Source organism: Netta rufina (assembly GCF_964035555.1).
Source record: "Netta rufina genome assembly, contig: SCAFFOLD_143, whole genome shotgun sequence".
Taxonomy (NCBI): Eukaryota; Metazoa; Chordata; class Aves; order Anseriformes; family Anatidae; genus Netta; species Netta rufina.
The window spans coordinates 19,345-39,955 of record NW_028168874.1 but is presented as its reverse complement, the minus strand read 5'-3'; the positions used below and the strand labels follow the sequence as shown (position 1 = coordinate 39,955).

The 20,611-nt window shown below is 66.3% G+C and overlaps 2 protein-coding genes across 7 annotated transcripts; both read right to left on the bottom strand.

The window, feature by feature from the left end:
• Nucleotides 1–235: 235 nt before the first annotated feature.
• RAPGEFL1 (Rap guanine nucleotide exchange factor like 1) lies at nucleotides 236–5,320 on the bottom strand (the record flags this gene model as incomplete). Its single annotated transcript, XM_084307165.1, is given in 15 exon segments — nucleotides 236–286; nucleotides 394–484; nucleotides 571–749; nucleotides 857–954; nucleotides 957–978; nucleotides 1,079–1,176; nucleotides 1,270–1,437; nucleotides 1,545–1,657; nucleotides 2,264–2,361; nucleotides 2,446–2,553; nucleotides 2,555–2,597; nucleotides 3,020–3,098; nucleotides 4,830–5,174; nucleotides 5,256–5,274; nucleotides 5,276–5,320. Coding segments are annotated over 15 exon segments (1,557 nt in total), but the record flags the coding sequence as incomplete, so codon positions are not given.
• A 2,579-nt stretch (nucleotides 5,321–7,899) lies between these two features.
• Nucleotides 7,900–19,541, bottom strand: CASC3 (CASC3 exon junction complex subunit). Of its 6 annotated transcripts, none has more exons than XM_084307161.1 (14): nucleotides 19,255–19,541; nucleotides 17,667–17,694; nucleotides 17,369–17,406; nucleotides 15,820–15,978; nucleotides 15,579–15,730; nucleotides 15,032–15,208; nucleotides 14,107–14,801; nucleotides 12,448–12,512; nucleotides 12,094–12,208; nucleotides 11,240–11,338; nucleotides 10,243–10,457; nucleotides 9,302–9,424; nucleotides 9,041–9,112; nucleotides 7,900–8,299 (listed from the first exon to the last, which is right to left on the bottom strand). In XM_084307161.1, exons 1-13 carry the CDS (start codon nucleotides 19,528–19,530, stop codon nucleotides 9,077–9,079), a joined length of 2,178 nt encoding a protein of 725 aa, XP_084163287.1. In that variant the 5' UTR covers nucleotides 19,531–19,541; the 3' UTR covers nucleotides 7,900–8,299; nucleotides 9,041–9,076. The 6 variants fall into 6 exon arrangements, with proteins under 6 accessions (XP_084163287.1, XP_084163288.1, XP_084163289.1 ...); XM_084307162.1 differs by having other exon boundaries at nucleotides 7,900–8,296; XM_084307163.1 differs by having other exon boundaries at nucleotides 7,900–8,296; nucleotides 9,097–9,112.
• Nucleotides 19,542–20,611: the final 1,070 nt, after the last annotated feature.

The window sequence follows — 20,611 nt, the reverse complement described above, 5'->3', positions numbered from 1 at the left end:
CCCACAGAGACCCCCAGCACCCATGGGTTCCACAGAGACCCCACGGGGACCCCACAGAGACCCCAGGCACCCACAGGGCTCCCCAAAGACCCCAACAAGAGCTCCTGGACACCCACGGGTACCCAACCCCCCCCCCACGGAGCTCCCCTGAGACCCCACAAAGCACCCCCCGGGCACCCCTAGGACTTCCCCAACCCCCCCCCCCTCCCCAAATTTTCCCCCCTCCCCTCCTCACCGTCAGGTTCTCAAATTTCCGAAACAGATTTTTGAATTTCCCCGGCAGCTTCTGCGGGACAAAAACCCGGGGGGGGCCATCAGCACCTTGGGGGGCTCCCAACCCTATGGCTGGGGGTCTCCCAGCCCCCCCACCCCCCCAAAAAACCCCCCCCTCACCTCCCAGGTGAGCCGCAGGCGGCTGATGGCCGCGTTGTTGAGCCCGATGACAACGGCGTAGAAGGACAGCATGTCCTGGTTCTGCTTGCAGCTACGGGGGGCAGCGGGTGAGACCCGGAGGGGTTCCCCAAACCCCGTTTGGACCCCCCCAAAAAAAATTAAACCCCCAAAGCTCACATGGCGGCGATCTTGATGAGCTTCTTCAGCAGGTGGGCGCGCTTGCCCAGCGACTCGCAGAGGAGCAGCTCGGTGCCCACCCAGTGCTGCACCTCGCTGCAGCGCTGCAGCAGCAGCTCCAGGTTGGCCGTCTCGCGCCGCCCGCGCTCCCCGTGGAAGACGTAATCCACGAATTCCAGCTGCAAAAAAATAAAATCCCGGGGTCAAAATCCCCTTCCCTGTGGGTTTTTGTTGCTTTTTTTTTTGTTTGGTTGGTTTTTTTTGGGGTGTCCCTCCCCGCGCGCACCTCGTGGATGCAGCGGAAGAGCTCCCAGTGGAAGGCGGTGAGGTGGTTGGCGATGTCCTCGGGCTCCACGCGGTGGATCTCCGTGTCCCCCGGGACACCGGGATCTCCTCGGGCAGCGGCACCTGCGTGGCGAGGAGGGCGCAGAGAGGAGAGAAAAGGGCTGGAGCGGGGGGGGGGGGGGAGGCCGTGCTCCTCAAAAAGGGCCCCCCCCCGGGTGCTCACCAGCGAGTCGAAAGCGTCGCGGGTGCAGGCGAAGAGGTGGCTGTTGATGCCCAGCGTGGTGAAGACGCACTCCTCGCTGGGCTGCAGCACGGCTTTCTCTGCCCAAACAGCAAATTGGGGGGGGGGGTCAGCACCATCCAACCCCGCATCCCCAGAACCCTCTGAGCCCCCCCCCCCGAGCCCGTGCCCACCTCCGGACGAGGCCACGGTGACGAGGACGAGGGCGTCCTCGCGGGCTCCCTGCTCCTCCGAGTACTGCAGCTTCTCCGTCACCGAGGCCAGGATGTCCTGCACCGAGGCCGAGAGGCGGCTGCGGATGGTGACGTACGAGTGGTCGGGCATGTAGACGCGGCAGAAAACTGCGGATTACGCACGGGGAGGGGTTGGCAAAGCCCCTCGGGACCCCCGATTTTTCCCCCTGTTTTTGTCCGTCCCCCCCCCCCCCCCCCCCCCTCGTTGGACTCACTCTCGTCGGAGCCCCGGAAAGCCACCCGGGTCTGCAGGCAGGAGTCGATGCGGCGAAAGTGGCGGAAGAGCGGCTTCACCTGCTTGCTCGGGGGGGGCGTCTCGTCCGCCACCCTGCGGCACCGCAAAGGGCTCAGCACCCATGGGTGCCACGGCCACGGCCACCCCCACGCACAGCGGGGCTTTGCGCTCAGGGCACCCCAGGCACCGGGTGGCCCCCGGGAAGGAAACCTCGTGCGCCCCATGGGGACCCCTCCCCAAGGAACCACGAGGACCCCAAGCGCCCCAGGGGGACCAAAAGAACCCCGTGGGGACCCCACGAGCACCCTCAGTGCCCCATGGGGTCTCCTGAAGCGCCCCACAGGGAATAACACAAGTGCCCCAAGGGGACCCCCAGTGCCCTATGGGGACCCCAGAAGCACCCCATGCATCCCACAGGCACCCCCAGTGCCCCACGGGGACACCGCAAGCACCCCACACGCCCCACAGGGGACCTCAAGCACCCCACGGGGACCCAACACACCCCACAGGGTCCCCCCCCAACGCCCCATGGGACCCCATGCATCCCACAGGGACCCCCAGTGCCCCATGGGGACACTGCAAGCACCCCCACACACCCCACAGGGGACCTCAAGCACCCCACGGGGACCCCAAAGGGAACCCCCAGGGACCCCCAGTGCCCCACGAGGACCCCAAGCACCCCACGGGGACCCCACTCACTTCAGCTCCACCGTCTCCACGAGCTGGTGCAGCTTGAGGATGTCGTCCTCCAGCTCGTGGTACAGGGCCGTGTCCTTCATGATGAGCAGGTACAGCTCCTGGGGGGGGTCGGGGGGGGGGCTCAGGGGGCTGCAGGGCCATACTGGGGGGGGCTGTGCTGGGCGGGGTGGGGGAGCACCCACCTTGATCACCTTCCCCGCGCTCTCCTCCTCCTGCAGCAGCCCCTTGTAGGTCTCGAGGAAGTGCAGCAGCACGGCCAGCACCGCGCGCTTGCGCCGCAGCCCCGCGCCCCTCCTCCCAGCACGCCGGGGGGCTGCCGCCCGCCAGCACGAAGGTGGCACCGTCAAGGAGGCAGCGGGGTGGGGAGGGGGACAGCGGGGACCCTGACCCGTCCCCACACACCCCTCAAAGTGCCCTGGCACCCACCCTGGTTCCCCCCCCAAGCTCCCTCCTTGTGCCCCTGGGCTCGTTGCTACCCCCCTGCACGCCCGTTTGGCACCCTCGTGGCACCCTGGTGCCCACCCTGATGTCCTCGTGCCCACCCCGGTGCCCCCCCCCGGCTGCACCTTCACCATCACCCCTGTGCCACCCCCGTGCCAACCCCATGCCCAGCACCTGGCCCTCACCATTGCACCCTCTGACCCCCCTTCGTGGCACCCTCGCGCCCACCCTCATAGCACCCTTTGCCCCCTGGCAGCCTCGTGCCCACCCCTGTGCCCCCCCCCCCAGGTCCTCCCCCCCCGTCCCCAAGGATATTGCTGGTGCAGCTGCTGCAGGAAGCGCTCGGTGGGCAGGAAGAGCGAGTGCGTGAGCACGATGTCGTCCAGCAGCGAGTCTGGGGGACACGGGGAGGGGGTCAGTGGCGGGCACCCCCCCCCCCCAAAAAAATTCTACACCTGGTGAGGGGACTGAGGCCGATGGGGGCCCCGCTCCCAGCCCCACGGGGATGAGCAGGGGCAGAGGCACATGGGGAAACTGAGGCAGGGGGGCAACATGACAGTGCTGGGGGTGCCACGGGTGGCCCTGGGGAGGGCGTTTTGGCACGGCGCTGCCGCCACGGTGCACCCATGGGACCACCGGGGACGGAGGGGACGGAGGGGACAGAGGGGACCCCCGCTGGCCTCGGCCACCCCCGCCACCGCCTCGACCTTTGGCCACGGCACCACTTCCTCGCCCTGCCCCACGTGGGCGGCCCCAGCACCAACCCTTGGCCTGGGGTGGGAGCAGGTCCCCGGTGACCCCCCCCACACCCACCCCAGGGTGCTCCCACCCCCCCCCCCCGGTCCCCTGCTCGTGAACCTGGCCACGAAACCCTACCGAGGCCGGGACCCCGCATCCTGCACCCACAGCAGGGCCTGGGGTGGGCAGCGTAAGGTGGGGGGGGGGGAGGGCAGGTGCACAGCACCCCCCCCCACACCCCCCCAGGCTCTATTTGGGGGCAGGAGGTGCCCAAACGCCCCCACCCCAAGGGGCTGCAGCTCCTCCATGAACCCGGACCCCTGGGGGGCAGCGCTGGGACCCCGTGGGACGCACAGAGCAGCCAGCAGCAGAGGGGGGGGGTCCCAGACACCCCCCCAGACACCCCCCGGACACCCCCAGCCCCCTGCCCCACAGGGTGCCGCCCCCCCCAGCCCTGCCTCAGTTTCCCCATCCCTCCGCACCCCCCCCCAGCAGGTGAAGGGCCGGCGCTCCCCAGCCCACCGCTGGGTATCCCGGACCCCCACCGGCTCGGGGGGGGCCCCCCCACGTTCCCCACACCTCGGGGCCCCCCCCCCCCCCGTGCTCCCCACACCCCGCAGGGCCGGGCCTGGCAGCGTGTTGGTGCAGGCAGAGCCAGCGCTGCCAGTCCCGGCTCGTTCCCCCCCCCGAGGGCTCCCTCGTTTCGGTGAGCCCCACCCCGGCCCCCGGCACCTTCCCTGGAGCCCAGCCCCCACGACCAGGAGTGGGGGGGGGGGGGCTCCCACCTTTCCCCCCCCACCCATCAGCAGCCCCCAGAATAGGGTGGCCAAAGCAGGGGGGGGCTGCAGAGGGGGGCGCGCTCGCAGCCCACCAGCCTCCCACCCCCCCTAAACCCCCCCCCCAGCACCTCGGGGACCCGCAGCAGGCGGTGGGAAGGGGGGAGACAAGGGGGGGCACCCCCTCTGCAGCCCCCCCCCCCGGGTTAATTTTAGCGCCGGGACAGCGTTAACCATTAACCGGGAGGCCGCCGGCAGCTCCGCGCCACCGCAGTCGGTGCCCGCTGCCCCCCCCCCCCGCAAGACACCACGTAGAGACCCCCCCCACGACCCCCTCAGGATAACCCAAAGACCCCCCCAGCACCCCACACACCCCCCCCGGCCCCATATCCCGCAAGGCCTCACCCTGACCTTGACCCCCCCCAATTTTTACAGCCCCCCCCCCCATAGCCCTCCAACCCGGTGCCACCCCCCCTCCACCCGCAGCATCCCCCTGGCCCCCCCCGCACCTCAATCCCCGCACCCTCCGGGATCCCCTAGCACCCCCCCCAGACCCCGCAGAGCCCCCCCCTTAAAAAAAAAAATCCCCCCCCCCCCCCCCTTTTAGGTACCTGCTCCGCAGCCCCGGCCGTGCGCCCCCCCCGCCGGCAGCCGCTCGAGGAGCGCGGTCAGGAGGCGCTCGGGGGGCGCGGGGGCGGCGGGGGGGCAGCAGCAGCAGCAGCAGCGGGCGGCGGCGGGGGGGGGCGGCGGCGGCTCCGGGCTGGGCAGCGGCTCCCGGTCCCGGTCCCGGTCCCGGTCCCCCCCCCCAGGGGAAAGCTCGGAGGGGGACAGCGCCGAAGGGGAACGCGGAGGAGCCTCGGGTTGGGGTGGGGGGGGTGCGGGGTAAGGAAAGGGGTGAGGGGGGGGGCGCAGCTCCAAGCAGCGCCCCCCCTCGCTCGGTCGTGGCCCCCCCGGGTCTTCGGGGGAGGGGAGGGGGCGAGAAAGGCTCCGCCGCCGGGGAAACCGGGAGCGGGGCTGGGGGAGCCCCGGTGCGGGGCTGGGGGGGGGGCGGGGGGGGCAGGTGCGAGCCCGGCTTCTTCAGCAACTTCTCCAGCGGCTTCATGGCCGGAGAGGGGGTGGGGGGGTGGGGGGGAAGGTGGGGGGGGTCGTCAGGGGCCCATGGGTGCTGAGGGGGGGGGGGGCTCCGATCAAGGCTCGGGCCCCGGCGCCGCGCTCCGCCTGCCCCGCGCCTGCTGCGCGCTGCGCCCCCGCCGAGCCGCCACCCCCCCGCCCCGCCCCCTGCCCGCCCCCCCCCCGGCCTACCGGGCCGTCCCCCCCCCCAAAAAAAAAACCCGGTACCCCCGGAGCACCCTCAACCCCCCCCCGCAAGGCTCAGCCCCCTCCCGCCCCCCCCGCACCGCCTCCACGGGACGCGGGCACGCGTGGGGGGCGGTGGCAGCCCTCTCCCCTCTTTACGCAGCCCCCCCCCCCCCGCTCGTTAACGCCGCCCCCCCAGCCTAAATCCGGCCCCCCCACACCCCCCCCAACCCCCAACCCACCGTGGGAAAAACCCGCGGGGGGGGGGATGCGGGACCCCCCCCCCCCACCCACTCCACGGGGAGGGATGCGGGGCTCTCCGCCCCCCCCCCCACCCCAAAGGACCCCCCCCATCCCCACGCCCCCCCCCCCCCCCGTGGGTAGGGCAGGGCAGGGCAGGGCCGGGCGGGTCGCGGTGCTGCCCCCCCCCACGGCGCCGGGCCGACAAGCTGGGGCAGGCGGCGGGCAGGGCCGGCTGGTTCCCGTGGGGGGGGGGACACAGAAAAAAAAAAAAACCCGGGGGGGGGGGCCCCGGCTGCGGCTTTGTTCCCGTTTCGCCTCCATCCCGCAGTTGCTTGGCAACTCCCGGCCGCGGCGCGGGGGGGGGGGGGGGGGGCTGCGGGATGCGCACCCCGCACCCACGCGTGGCCGTGGGCACTGCGCCCCCCCCCCCCCCCAACACACACACACACCTCGGTCCTCGATGCTGGGGACCCCCCCCATGTGCTTTCTGCCCCCCCTTCCCCGGGGGGGGGACACACACAGATCCCCGCAGCACCAAGAGGGGAAACTGGAGGCACGAGCGCGGGGGGGGGGGACCCCGGGGAACGCGCCCCAGATCCGTGCCTGGCCCCGATCCGCGCCCCCCCCCCCCCCCCCACAATGGTTCCGGGGGGGGGGCCGGGCGCAGAGCGGGGCTATTAGCTTAATTAATTAGCTGTTATTCCTCCTAACGAGCCGGGATCTGGAGCAGTGGGCGCTCCCCTCCCCTCTCCGTTTCTCTCCCCCCCCTTCGCCGAGCTGAGCTGGGGGGGGGGGGGGATTGGAGAAAAAGGGGGGGGGGGCGCGAAGGCTCCGGGCTCTGCTCAGCGCGGGTGCGTGGGAGGGAAAATTACACGCAGGGAGAGGAAAAAAAAGAAAAAAAAAAACACCCAAAATCCCTCCCCGAGCCAGCGCTAACCCACTTCCCAGCTGCGGCACTGCCAGGGGGGCTGGTGGCACGGGGGGGGGGAAGGAAAAGACCCCAAAGCTGGCGGCTCCCCCCCTTTTGGGGGAACCCAGGTCCCCCCCCGGCTGTCTGCAGAGCCTCCGTGCTCTGGCCCCGCAGCCCCCCAGCCTCCTGGAGCCCCCCCCAGCAGCACCCAAGGGCCTGGGGTGGAGGTGGGGGGGGGGCACCCAAGGGTGCTGGGGTGGGGGGGGCGAGGGGCTCCCTGCACGGGTGCTGCGGTGGGAGGGGTGCGGGAGCTGCCCCAGGCCTCAGCACAGGGTGGGGGGGGGAGGAAAAAATCTGAAAAACAAGCTGTTTCTCCCCAAAACGGGTTCTTACGAACAAGCAAAGGAGGCGATTTCTGCTGGGGAGGGGGGCGCGCAGGGGGGTCCCAGCCCCAAAAGGTGGGTGCGGGGGGGGGGGGGGGCCTCCCTCGCCGCAGGTGGGGACGTGGAAGCTGCAGCGGGGGGGGAAGGAGCGGAGCTGGAGCTGGGGCTGCTGCTCCCAGCAGATGGAACCCTTGGAAGGATGCTGGGGGGGGTCCCGGGGGGGGGGTCCCGGGTTGGGGGGGGGGGGCACAGCAGCCCCGGTGATGGCAGGAGCAGGGCCGAGCCCACGCCGGGTGCGTCGGGGCGGGTTGCAACAGCGCCCGAGCTGCCCCAGCAGCACCACCCAAGCGCTGGGAGCGAAGCAGCTCCTCTGCCCGCCCTGCCGAGCTGGTTTGGCTGCTGGCGGGGCTGCTCCGGCACTCCTGGAGGTGCCTCGGCACCCAAAATCCTCCCCCCCCCGTGACTTCCCAGAGCTCTGGGGGGGGGGGGGAGCTGGGTGAAAGCTCCCCGCGCGCTCGGGGGTTCCCCGCCTGACGGGGAGCCGAGCGCACGCGGACCGAAGCCGCACGCGGATCCCCCAGAGGGTTTGGTTGGCAAAAAGCAGCAGGAGGAGCTGCTAAATGAAGTGGCCGGCGCATTCCTGACACCCAGCTGCCCCTCCGTCTCCTCAAACAAGGGCAGAAATAAACCTGCTAATTTCAAGAGGGAATTTAAACCAAGGATTCGCTTCTCAGCTGTCGGCGCGGGGCTGCGGGGGGGGCCGTCGGGGCGAGTCGGATCCCCAAAAGAAAGAAAAAGCAGCTTTACTGCAGGAGCCGGTTCATTTCTTAAATAAAAACAGAGACCACAACCAAGCAGTTGAGTTGAACATCTTCAAAAAAAAAAAAAAGGGGCAAAGGGCAGAGGTTTACTAAAAGAGAGAAGTCGCGAGCCCGGCGGCTGGCACGGCGGTGACCTCGGCGCCCCGGGGAAGGGGTGGGGGGGGGGGAAAGGAGGGGCCGACGAGCAGCGGGTGAGAGATGGATTTCGGGAGGGCACCGGTAAAACCGGGGAGGGAAGGTGCCTGGAGGCCCTGAGCAGCAGCCGGCGCAGCTGATTTCATCGCGCCGCCGAACCTCCGCACGGGGAAGGAGCCTCCCGCGGGACGGAGCTTCCTCCTCGCCGAGGTGCCGGGTCCGGCGTCGGGATTTCCGCGGCCGCGTCCCTACGTGGTGCTCCTCTCCTTTGATTTTTCACTTTTGCTGTCCTGCTGGGGAAGCAGAGAGGCAGCGGGGGGGGTGAGGCTGCCCCCCCGGCTCCACGCAACGCCGGGGGGGTGCTGCCAGCGAGCACCCTCTGAAAGCGGGCGCCGGAAAGCCAGCGCCGCCCTCCCACCCCGCGGCGCCTCCTGCGCCTTGCTCTGGGGAATCCAGCTGCCTTCAGCCTTCGTGCTCGGGGTGGAGCCCTCCTTCCACCTCAAGGCCTTTCAAAGGGCACCTCGCCGGGATGAGCTCAGGGCGGATTTACGAGAGCTGCTGCTCCCAGGTGGGAAAACAACGAAAAAAAAAATAAAAAAAAAAAAAAAAGGGGTGAAACGGCTCCGCCCTGCTCGGAGGTGGCCGAGGGACGGAGCAGCCACCGGCACCCGGCTCATGCCTGGCCTCGCCGTGACTCAGGCTCTCTCCCGAGTGCTTGGCGAGGCGTGGAAGAGGAAAAAAAGCACACACGTGGCGCTTGCACACGCGGCGCACGCACGGGTGGCGGCGCTGCCAGGAGGAAACCGAGCCCGGCGCAGAGAAATCCCAGAATCACAAAATTTTAGGGGTCAGAAGGGACCTCAAGAGATCGTCAGGTCCAACCCCAAGCCTGCCCGGCGAGGCACCGGGCATTCATCCTTCCAGAGGAGCTGCTGCCTCCTGGCTTACGACTGGATTTTAATCCCTAGTCAAGTGTTTTTATTTCCTACCCTCACCAAAAAGAAAAAGGAAACGAGAGTCAACTTCGGACTTACTTTTTTACGTGGGTTTAGATTTAAAGTATTTAGAAATTAACTGGAGCCCTGCTTACCACCTGCAACGAGAAGCTGAGGTTTGGGACACGTCAGAAATTAAGACAGTTTACGATTTCCTTGGAAACAACAGATTTTTTTGTTTGTTTGTTTTTGGTTTTTTTTTGGATGGGCGAGGGAGCCTGCAGCACCGCACACACCCCCGAGGGGACGGGACAGCCCCGCGTGGACTCAGGCCGAGGGGACAGGCGGAGGGGACGGTACCTCGGGAGGCGGCGGCTTGATGGTGACGGGCTGGGACGTCCTTCGTGGCGGGGAAGGCTTGGGCTGCACTTGCTGCTGGACAGTGTTGTAGTACGTGACCCCGCCGTACACCTGGGACTGCGCCTGCGAGCCCCAGAGAGGAGGATCAGCGAGCTGGGGGGGGGGGCAGGCACGATGCTCCTCACCCCCTGCGAGGGCACCAAGGCCACCGCAGCACACGGGAGGGTTGGGAGGACGCGGTGCTGAGCACGGGGAGGTGCAGGGCTGCAGCGGGCTGAGCGCGTGGCAAACGGGTTTCCCTCGCCCCGCAGAGCTTTGTGTGTTGGTGTTTGTGTGCGGAGCAGGCAGGGAATGACTCCACCACAACCACCGCCACCACCGAGATCTCCTCCAGCCCACGAGGGTTTGGGATGTGCCCCAAAAGCGGGCTGATTCCCTGCGTGAGTGGGGCCAGGGGAGGTCAGGAAGGGCGCTGAGCTGGAGGAGCGTGCACGTCTCCCGCTCGCCACTGCGTGTCAGCCGTGTGCCGCTCCCCCACGGCCACCTCGCCTCCTCGCAGGGTGCCCTCTCCCCTCCTCCTCGTGTGGAGGCAGAGGTAGGAAGCTGTCAAGTGCGGGGTGCTCACGCCCGGGGTTGTCCTGCTCAGCACCAAAGCACAGCACCGGGCAGCTTCCAGCTCCTGCCTCAAACACAAAGGGCGAGCAGAGCAATTCTCAAGGTGTCCTTGGCTCAGCAGGGACCGGGAGGGAAAATAACAGCCCACCTCCTGCCCGTGGGCTGGCTCCCCGTTGTGAAGGGGAAGATCTCGGTTCTAAGATCACCCAATTTCATAATTCAGACCCCAAATCTCCCCCGGGTGGGCTCAGAACGTCCCCAGGCAGCGCAGCATCCCGCCCGGCGTGCTGCTCCTGCTCGGGGAGGACGCGGCACAGCCAGCTTACCTGCGTGTTGGAATAGAGGTGAGGAGGGGGCGGCGGGGGCAGAGCTCCCGGGGGGTAGGGGTAGCCGGGATTCCCAAAATTCATGACTCCAGGCGGGGAGAAGTAAGTCGGTGCAAGCAGCTGCTGCGGAGGGGGCTGGCCCGGAGGCATGGAGACCGGCGGAGGGTAAAGGCCGGGGTTTGCCATCGGGGCTGGCGTCTGGTGGGGGTGTAAACCTGGAGGGGGGGGCAGGGGACACAAAAATAAGCGAAATGTGGTGATTTGAATGGAGCCAGCACGTCGTGACGAGGGCCGGGGCTGCCCAGGAGGCCAGCGGAGGGCAGCAGGGCTGCGCCGGCCGTGCTGCAAGCAGGGAGGGGAAGCACCGTGCTCAGAGACTCTTCCTGCAGCCTCCCAGCCTCCAACCTCAGGCTCCTGAGCTGGGGAGGGAAAAGGGAAGCTGCCCCCCAGCACCCAGCCCAGCCGCCTCCCCGCTCCCGGCTCGCAGGAAGCGGACGCGGCCCCACCACGCGGCACATCCAGGGCAGGAAACGGCTCCGCAGGCAAAATGGGCAACTCCCCACCCCGACAGCTCTCCCCCCCGTTCTGCTTTTTTCTTCTCATTCGCAAGCAGCAGGGAGCGAGGAGCCAGCCTGGCCCGGCAGCTGGCACAGCCACGCGCCCCGCTGGCGAGGAGGAGATCGGGCCAGGAGGCTGCGTGCACGCAGCCTGCAGCCATCCAGGGGAGGCTGCCAAAAACGCGTGGGGGATCTCGGCCCCGCGCTGCCTGCGAGGGCCAAAAACCCCTCTTCATCCTCCCCAGAGATGGGCACTGACTCGGCCTCACTGCACGAGCTCTCTCCCGTGTCGTAAAAGAGGGAATTTGGATTCCCCCAGTGCCCGAGGCTGTGTGAAGAAGGTTTATCTGTGCCCCCAGCACGGGCACAGCGGCAAGGTCGGTGTGAGGAGCAGCAGGAACACCAGCTGCCCCGCGCCCTGCCAGGAGCAGGATCCTCACCTGGATGAGGGAGATGCATTTCTGGCTGCACAATCATCCCCTGGGGCGGCAGCGGGGCCGGGTTCTCGCTGTGGGTGTAGATTGGTCCCTGGAATTGTACTGCAAGACAGACAGAGGCGCCTAAGCAAAAAGCTCCAGCAGCTTTTATTCCACTGCAGCAGATCGCGCTGCGGATCCAAGCCATCGACAGCTCCAAAACGCTCGAATGCAGTGCTGCGAGCTCCACTCCCCCCCCCCCAGGAACAGCACACGCAGCCTACCAGGCTCGCAGATGCTCCGTGCTGCCAGCCCAAGAGCTTCCCGTTCCCTTCACAAAGCAGCACAACGCCGGGGGAATTTCTCCTCCAAACGGTGGAGTAAATTCCAAACCCATCCTCGCTCCTGTTCCGTAATCCTCCCTGCCGCTCCCCGGCAGGAACCCTGCTCTGGTTTCAAATTAATTTTAGCTCCTGGCTCTCGCGGAGCACGGCAGTGTCCTAGAGAGCCCTTGCACGGGGTGGGAAGGCAGCGGCAGCTTCCCTGGGTCTGAGCACAGCACGGGGAGGCTCGGAGCAGCCTTTTGGTTACCGCAGGAGGCGAAGCAGTGACACTATTTACGGAGAGAAGACAAAACCCCTGCTCTTTTTTCTTAATTACTGCAGGAGGCGAAGCAGCGATGCTGTTTGCAAAGGGAAGACACAACCCCTGCTCTTTTTTTTTTTTTTTTTTAACCACTGCAGGAGACGAAGCTGTCACGCTATTTACGAAGGGAAAACCAAGCCCCTGCTCTGCCCAACGGGGCAGCCCTGAAGGAGCAGGGCCTCCTGCCCCAGCTGCTGCTTTCTGAGCGTGCAGAGCGCGGGGGGAACACTCACGTGGGTCGTAGTAGTGCCCTTCCATGATGCTGATGTGCATGGGGGGGGCAGGCTCCGGCACCGGCGCTCTCTGCCGCTGCGAGGAGTAGCGCTTGACGCGGCCGCCCTGCACCGCCTGCAAGAGACAAAGCACGGTCAGGGTGGGGGGCAGGAAACCCCCCCACGGGGCAGCACCGACCCCATTTCCCCACCCCCTGCCCTCCTCTCGGGGTCACGCAGCTAAAAATGAGCAGAGGTAAAAGGGAAAGGGCGAGGAGCCCCGGATGGGCTCCGATTTTTGCAGCCCGGATCCCCAGGAGCGTTCGGCTTCCCCCCCTTCCCCAGGCTGGGGTCCCGTTTCCTCCGCAGCCTCACCATTTCCTCCATCCTGTTAAACTGAGGCGGCGGCCCCGTTCCCACGTGCATATGGTTGGGAATGCCTGCGGGGGAAAAAAAAAACAAAACAAACAAACAGCTGGTTATTATGGGGTGCTTTGGGCTGCGTTTCGTCAACCTGGCCGTCGCCGCGCGGCACGGAGACGCAGCTCCGCCTGCACGGTGGAAAACCCCACGCCAACCCCACACCAACTTTCATCTCTTTGCAATTTTCAGTGGTTCAGCACAAATCGGGAGCTGCTGGGTCGCTGCAAGATCCCCCCCCGCTGCTCGACGCCTTCAATCTTCCCGAAAAACTCCTGAGCTTGGAGCCCGGGCTCTGACCTGAGCTGCTCCTGCCGGACGAGGATCAATTCCGAGCAGAAACATGAACCCAAACGGGGCACCGAAAACACTTCAAGCCCTCCACAGGGCCCAATCTCTTTTATCACGTGCTCTTTCAGTTCCCACGGCAGATTTACGGTGCATGTGCAACGCCACGGCCTCAGGCTGGTTGTGGGCACCCCCAGGGGAGTGGAAGCCAACCACAAGAACCCAACGGCCGGCTCAAGGAGCCAAACACCTCCCCAAATCCACTCCCACCTCCCCTGCGAGGGGACAGCAGGGTGACAAACACCTCCTCCTGCCCGCCAGGAGCAGACGGCCCCAGGTCTGGGGCTCCACCGGCCTCCGCCTGCCCCCTGGGCTGCCTCAGGGTGAAGTTGTTCAGATTCTTTCCTTTTAAGCATCAAACCCCGAGCCCCGTATAACCTCAGCCGTGAATCACCGCGGTTTTGAACCCTCTGCTGGTGCATTCAAACCCTGCCCGCTCTCGCCTGTGACCACGAGCGAGGCTCTGCTCACACCAAGCTTTCACCCGGCGCAGCAGCGCGAGGAGGCTCCTGGTTTCCCAAACCCAACCCTCCAGAGAGGGTTTATGAAAGCAGGCAGCCTTCCTTCTCCTTGCTCCAGTTTTCTTCCCCCTCGGGAAGGACTCTGACTTCTCCCCAGCACAGACTTCAGCTCTGCACTGAGCTAATTACACCCCGACGACCTCTCGCGGGGATGAAGGCAGCCACGCAGCTGTGGCTCTGCCCCGCTTCCCGACCACGAATTCATCTGCACCCAAACCACGATGCGAGGAAGCCAGCCCAGAGCCCAGCGAGTCCTCGGGCTGATAACCACGGGAAAACTCCCCCTGCCCCGAGCAGAAAGGCCATCGGGGGTGAGGACAAGGAATAATTGAGCTCCCGGGAGCGGGGCCCAGCTCTCCTTATCTGCTGAGCTCCAGCTGCCGTGGCAGCACGCCTCCCCGGGACTCACCCCGTGCAAAGTTCCTGCTGCCCATCCCCGGAGGCCTTCACCTGCATGAACCTTCCCCGTTCTCAACACGAAGAGGGGCAGGGAGGGAGAAAGGATCTGCTCTGATACCCACACTCGGTTTACCTACACCGAAATGTTGAATTTCTCCCTTTTTTTGCTGTGTTTCGTCCCCTCTCACCATTCTGCTGCGTTTTCTCCACCCTCTGAATCCCCACCACCCCCCGAAGCCGAGGCTGGACCGCAACAGCTCGGCTCGGCCAGCGACAGGGGGGCTGCAGCAGGGACCTGGCGAGGTGACACCCCCGAGGTGACACCCCCGAGGTGACACCCACTTACCCCTCAGCTCCCGGGGCTGGATGAACTGCGACTGCCCCGGAGCCCAGCTCTGCTCGGCGAGGTTCATTTGGGTCAGCTCCTGCTCCAGTCCATCCATGCTGGATTCCACCGGCGACTCCCAGCTGCTGTTTTTGGCCGGCGGGGGGGACGCCTCGGCTTGCGCAGGTTTTGGGGCCGCGGGGGTCAGCCCTTCGGCAGCGGGGGCTTCATCCGCTGACTTCCCCGCGTCGCCAGCTTTGGCTCTGGTCCTCCTCGCCCGGGAGTAAGATTTCTTCTCGACGGGTCTGTCCGGTGGTGGCTGAGCGGCGTCGGCGCTGGGGGGGCGGTTTTCCAGGGCGATCTCCTCCTTCCCGGGGCTGCCGTGGCCGTGGGCTGCTTCCAGCTCCGGGGATTTGGCCCTCGGCGGGGTCTGCTCGGCGCGTTTCGCCCGGTAGCCGGCCTCCTGCTTCGTCTGCTCGCCGTTCCGAGGGAGGTGAGGCACGTTGCCCTCCGAGGCTCGGTAGCCCGGCCGGGTTTCTTTGTAGCCCCCCATCCTCGGGTAGTTCCTGGGGGGGGGCATCCTCCCCATTCCCGCAGAGCTCCTGCTGGTGAAGGTGCGCGGGGGAGCCGTGGTGCTGTCAGCGCCCTGGTGCCTCGGGGGCTTGCTCGGCCTCTCGCCGGACCAGTTGGGGTCTCTCTGGGGAGGGCTCCCAAACCTGGGGGGGAAAAAAAAAATACCACAAAGGGGCTGCAAACAAACCTCGGGGGGCTGCGGCGCCGGGGAAGCCCTCTCCGAGATGCAGCAACCCCAACACCCAGGAGCAAAAGGTCAAAGCCCGGGGCCAAAAAGAGTTTCTCCTCCCAAGCACCAGCCCGGTGGCCCCCCACGAGGGCTGAGGAGTCCCTCGGGGGACGAGCCGGGCTCAGGTTTGTCCCCGCTGCCCACCTGGGTTTGCGCATCCTCCTGGGTTTGATGTCGTCGGGGTTGTGAGCCGACCTGATGTCGTAGCCGTAGAGCGCGATCAGCTCCTGCCTGGTTTTGGGGGCCTGCTCGTCCTCCCGGAATTTGTCGTGTTCCCAGCGGCCCTCGTCCTTCCACAGCTTCCGCTGCCTCCCTTTGGGCCTAGACGGTGCCACGGGGAGGGGACAGAGGTCGGGGCAGAGCCACGGGGCCGTGGCAGCCTCAGCCAGCACCGAGCACAGACACCGAGCGCTTCTGGAGCAGGAAAATTCATCTCTGCTCCCTCCCACCCAGCTGCTGATCTGCCCACCACTTCCACACGGCAGCAGGGCCCCTGCTTGCTAGCAAGAAGCTCTCCTTGTTTGTTTGTTTGTTTTTTTCTATGCCCAGTTCCCTCCTTTTTCACCACAAAGACTCCAGAAGTCCTGGCAGGACGCAGCAGGCAACCGGGCCGGAGCTCGGGGAGCTCCAAGTGCAGGCTCGAGAGCGACGCTCGCCCTCTGCCAGGAGCCCCGGGGGGATCCTCACGTACCTGACCTCCTCCTCCTGCGTCTGCCCTCGCAGGTCGTGCTCGAAGAAGAGCCCTTTCCGCGGGATGTAAGCCGGGTTCTTGCGGTCCTCGTCATCGTCCAGGTGCTTGGGGGCTTTTTTCCCAACTTTATTCTCCACGGGCTCGGTGCTCTCCTGTCAAAACCAGGCAGCTCTTAACACTGCAGCAGTCCCTCTACGAGAAAACCCCCCCCCGGAGCAGAGAGAGCGTGGCTGCCACCCACCTGCCCGTCCCCGCTTTGCCTCTCGCCGGTCACAGCCCCTTTGGCCTCGGGTTTCTCGTCCCCTTTCTCTGCTTTCGCCGCGGACTCGCAGGAATCGTTGCTCCCCTGCTTCAATTCCACTTTGGCGCTCTCTTCCTCGCTGTAATCCTCCTCCTCTGCCTGAAAGAGCCCCGCTTACTCGGACGTGCGCCTCGAGCAGCAGCCCCCTCACCCATTTCCCATAAAAATCCCAAACCCGGAGCTAGATCCCTCTTCTCCTTTTTAGAGCTCTGACTTTTGAGGCAGAGGACTCACCCCAAGCCCTCCTCATCCCTACAATTCCACGAAAAACCAGCAAAACGACACCGGAGATCTCCCCCCAGCGCCACCAGCTCCAAGAACCAAGCTTCCCAGAGCTCAGCCAGTTCCCTCACGCCACCACAGAGCCCGGCCTGGCTGAAAATAAAGGGCTCCTGCAAGCGTCCCTCTGTTCCCACACCCAGAGCCATGCTCCGGGCACCGCCGGGCTCCCAAAACTCCCCGGAGCCCCGGCGCTGACTCACGGCGAGCGCCACGGCGGCAGGAGCGTGACCTCGCTTCACCCTGCAGGCTGGAGGCTAAAAATAGCCGGGCGGCGCGATTAACAAAAAAAAAAAAGCCTGCTCTGTTGGGCTCTTTGGCGTGTTTGCACGTCAACTGCTGCCTTTGTTTACGCTGGGGAAGCCCGGGCCGTGGTAGTGGCATTATTTTTAGGCGCAGGAGCGGAGTCATCCCGGCACGCCGGTGATGCAACGCGGCCGCTGCTCACGCCCCCGGCGCCGGGAGGGCTCTGCCTGGCAGCACCGAGCCCTCGGCGCCGCTTCCAGGCTCGGGGGGGGGCTGGAAAAGGGGGGCACGGGGCTGTCCCTGCACCTGGGGGGCGCTGGAAATGGGGCAGGAGGAGCTGCCGGTCGATTCGGCACCACGCAGCCCTCAGAGCTCCCCTTTCACCTGCCTCGGGCTGCAGGTTTTTAAACTTTAAGTTTTTTAAAGACCCCTAAAAAATCCCTCTCAAGAGCAGGGTTTTCTTCAGGAAATCCTTTTTTTCAGGGTTTTTGAGCCGGGGCTGCCTCCTTGGCTCAGGCCCCGGGTCACAGCAGACACGAGGGCAGCTTTCTCAGCACCAAGTGAGCACGGAGCGACCGGAGCTCGCGGGGTGCACGAATTACCCCCGGGGCCTCGCAGAGAAAACAGGGCTGCCGCTTGGGACGCGGCCAAGCCGGTAGTTAGAGTTTAATTTCAGCTAATTACAACGCAACCACCCTCCTACGCCCCCTTCCACGCCCTCCTCAGCCACGGCTAATCCTGCTGTCTGGCTGCCCGAGGAGCCGGGCGTTATTTTGCCACACGGGGCCGGCCGAAGCAACAGCCCCACAGGACAGAAGCGCTGGGAAAAAGGGGGATCAGACCCGAAAAATGCCCTTTTCCACAGCATGGCTGCCTCCAAACCTCAGTGGGAGAGAAAAAGGGGCACGAAGCGGGTTTTGTGGTGAAAGGACACGAGGCGCAGCAGGACGGGGACTCCTCTTACCTCCGAGTCCTCTGCGCTTTCGTAATCCGAGAGCACGGCTGCAGGGGAGAGAAAGGAGCCGGGTGTCAGGGCAAGAACCCGGGCACGGCTTCGCTCCGGGCTGCCCCAGCACCGAGGAATTCCTTCCAGGGCTGGGGGGAAGCGAGGGCGAGCCCCAGGAGCGGTGTCCCTGCAGCCCAGCGTTTGCGTGCTGTCACGAGGTGAGATTCAGGACAACTGCAGGGCCGCTGGAAATGGTGTTTTCTCCCGTTTTTACCTCGGTGCACGCAGAAAGCACCCGCGGGGAGTGGTTACTCACCATCTCCTTCGATGCCGTCCTCGCTTTCCTGGAGGAAAAGGGACAGAAAGGTTGTGTTAGTGGGGGGGGTGGGGGTGGCAGCTGAACCCCGTGGTGTGCAGTGACCCCAAATGCTGCCACGGCACGGCCTGGCCCCAGCCGCCCTCAGAAATTCAACTTTAACGACCAAAAACACAAAAAAAATCGGGTTGAGGGCTCCCAGTGCCCTGCCTGAGGATGCTTCTAGAGCGGGCTCCGCAGAGGGAGCGCGGTTAAATAAAGGAGCCTGAAATGGGGCAGCTGCTGGGGGGGTCCCGAGGGGACAGAGGGACAGGGATGGGAAAGGTTTCCCCGCCCGGCACCTCGCAGCCTGGCTGCTCGCTGGGGATGGACGCGAGGAGTGCTCAGAGCAGGAGCCCAGGAATAAAAACAAAAAAAAAAGGAGCCCGAGCAGATGCCGGGCAGGAGCGAGCTCAGGCAGACGGGGTAGAAATGAAAACCTGCGCCCCAAAACCAACCAGGGTGAGGGGAAAGTTTGGAGAGAAAAAAGCAGAGGAGAGCGCGGGAGCTGTGAGGAAACGGAAATCCAAAATAAAAGCAGGCGGCGGGGAAGGAGAGAACCCCGAAAACCCGAACTAGGGGCAGAAACGGGCTGGGAGCCGGGAGGAGCTCAAAATGCCAGGAGGAACAGCACCCAGCGGGGGGCTGGGGGGGCACAGCAGGCTTCCAACGCCCCCCTCTAACGGCCCCAATGCCCCCCCCAACGGCCCCAACGCCCCCCCTTTAACAGCCCCAACGCCCGGCCATGAGGCAGGGAAGGGGCCTGAGGGGGCAGCGACCCCGATCCTGAGGGGTCCCAGAGTGCAGGGGGTGCCCCCCGCCCTCAGTGGGGGCCACAGCCCAGCTCCCCCCACTGCCCCTGACCCCCCAGGGGCGCCTGGAAGACCCCTCCCCAGTCCCTGCCAATGTACCCGGACGCCCCCAGCCCTGAACAAGTCCCCCCCAACCCTCCTGGGTGCCCCCAGCCCTTAACCAGCCCCCCCCAACACCCCCCAGACCCCTCCCCAATACCCTCAGACCCCAAAGAGCCCCCCCTGGTCCCCCCCATCCCCCCCCGGGGGCACCTTACCCATGACCAACGCCCCCCACCAGCACCACCCAATACTCCCAAGCCCCCCCAGCCCCCCCGCATCCCTATCCCAGAACCAGCCCCCCCCGGTACCCCCGGGGGGAGTCCATACCCATTACCAACACCCCCCCAGCACCACCCGACCCCCCCCAGACCCCCCCGGTTCCCTCAGCCCCTCCTCAGACCCCCCCCAACAACCCCCAGGTCCCCCCCCCGGTACCTTTACCCCAGAACCAGACCCCCCCCGAGCCCCCCATCCCCTCCGGGACCCCCGGGGGGACCTCACCCATAACCAAGCCCCCCCCCGGCACCACCCGACCCCCCCAGGTCCCCCCAGGCCCTCCTCAGGCCCCCCCAGCACCCCCGGGGGACCCCCCCCCGTGCCCCCCATCCCCTCCGGGACCCCCGGGGGCGCCTCACCCATGGCCAGTGCCCCCCCCCCCCGGTACCCCCCGGCCCCCCCCGGCGCCCCCCACTCACACACTCGGACTGCGGCTCGCTTTTGGCCGCCCCCCCAGCGGCGCTCTCGGCCCCACGACCCCGCGGCCCGGCGCTGAGGGCCCCGGCGGCTCCCCGGGGTTGGCGGTGAGGAGGCCGCGGGGAGGCCGAAGGGGAACGGGAACGGGAACCGGATCCGGAGCGGGACCGGGAACGGGAGCGGGCGGCGCTGGCGGCGGAATCGGCGCTGTCGGAGGCGGCCGAGTCCGAGTCGTCCTCGCTGTCCTGCGAGGCGCGCTGCCGCCGCCGGTCCGCCATCTTGGGGCAGGCGCGGGGCACCACGGGACGGACTACAACTCCCGGCGGCCCCCGCGGCGCCGTGACGTCAGCGCGCAGCGTGCTCGGCCCCGCCCCCCTCCTTCTCCCTCCCTCCCCTTTCTTTCTCCCTCCCGGCAGGGGGCAGGAGAGGGTTGGGGGGGGGGGGGGGGGAAGGCGCGCGTGACGTCACCGCTCGCTGCGTCATGGCGGCGGAAGTGACGTCACCGCTAAGGGAAGCGGCGTCATTATCGCGGAAGCGTTATAGCGGAAGTAGAGGCAGAGAGGAGCCCTCGGTTTTTCCGCTTTTATTGAAAAAAGGAGGAAAAAAAAAAAAAAAAAAAAAAACAAAGGAGGAGGAGGAAGGGGCGGGTGGAGCTCCCCCGCCTCCCCCTCCCCCAGCTGTTTTTGTTTTTTTTAACGCGTTTCCTATTTTTTTTCTTCTTTTTCCTTTTAAAAAATAAAACCAAAACCCAACCAACGTGGCAACGAGTGTCCTTACGCGAGCTTGCACGCGGCTGCGGGGTGGGGACACAATTTGGGGTGAAAAGGGCTGGTTTTGGGGGTCGTTTCCCCGAGGGACAATGGGGGGGGGGCAAAGGGCCAGGCCCCGGCCCCCTGGGGGCAGCGGTGGGGGTCGGAGCCAGGACCCCAGGGCCCCGACCCCGTCCCGGTGACCCCCGCTGGGGGCTGGCCTCACAACGCTTAAATAAAAAAATAAACAAAACAAAACCAAAAAAAAGGAACCAAAATTGTGCGTATAGGATTTCTATTTCACAAAAAAAAAGGGGTTTTGTTGGTTTTTTTCTTTAAACTCCACCCCCCAACCCCGCTACAGCCGCCCAACAGGGGAAAATAAAAAGCGGCGACGGCCGCCGGGGGCTGCTCCCGCCCCCAAAAAACGCCGATTTCTACCTAAAACCCAACAAGAACAAGGCGGGCACAGGCTCGGAGGGCACCGCAGTGCCGCCAACCCCCAAATTTTGGGGCTTCTCCCCCCCGTGGGGCGAGCGCTGCCGCAGGGTCCGGGCCCTGCCCGCGGCTGCCCAAAGGTTTGGGCCGCGCTGCTCCAGGCAAGGGCTGC

Coding starts and splice junctions, on each gene's coding strand:
- CASC3 (XM_084307158.1), bottom strand. CDS start 19,530: ATGGCGGACCGGCGGCGGCAGCGCGCCTCGCAGGACAGCGAGGACGAC. Junction 17,407..17,666: donor GGACGGCATCGAAGGAGATG/GTGAGTAACCAC, acceptor TCTCCCCTGCAG/CCGTGCTCTCGGATTACGAA. Junction 12,513..14,106: donor CCAGCCCCGGGAGCTGAGGG/GTAAGTGGGTGT, acceptor TTTCCCCCGCAG/GCATTCCCAACCATATGCAC.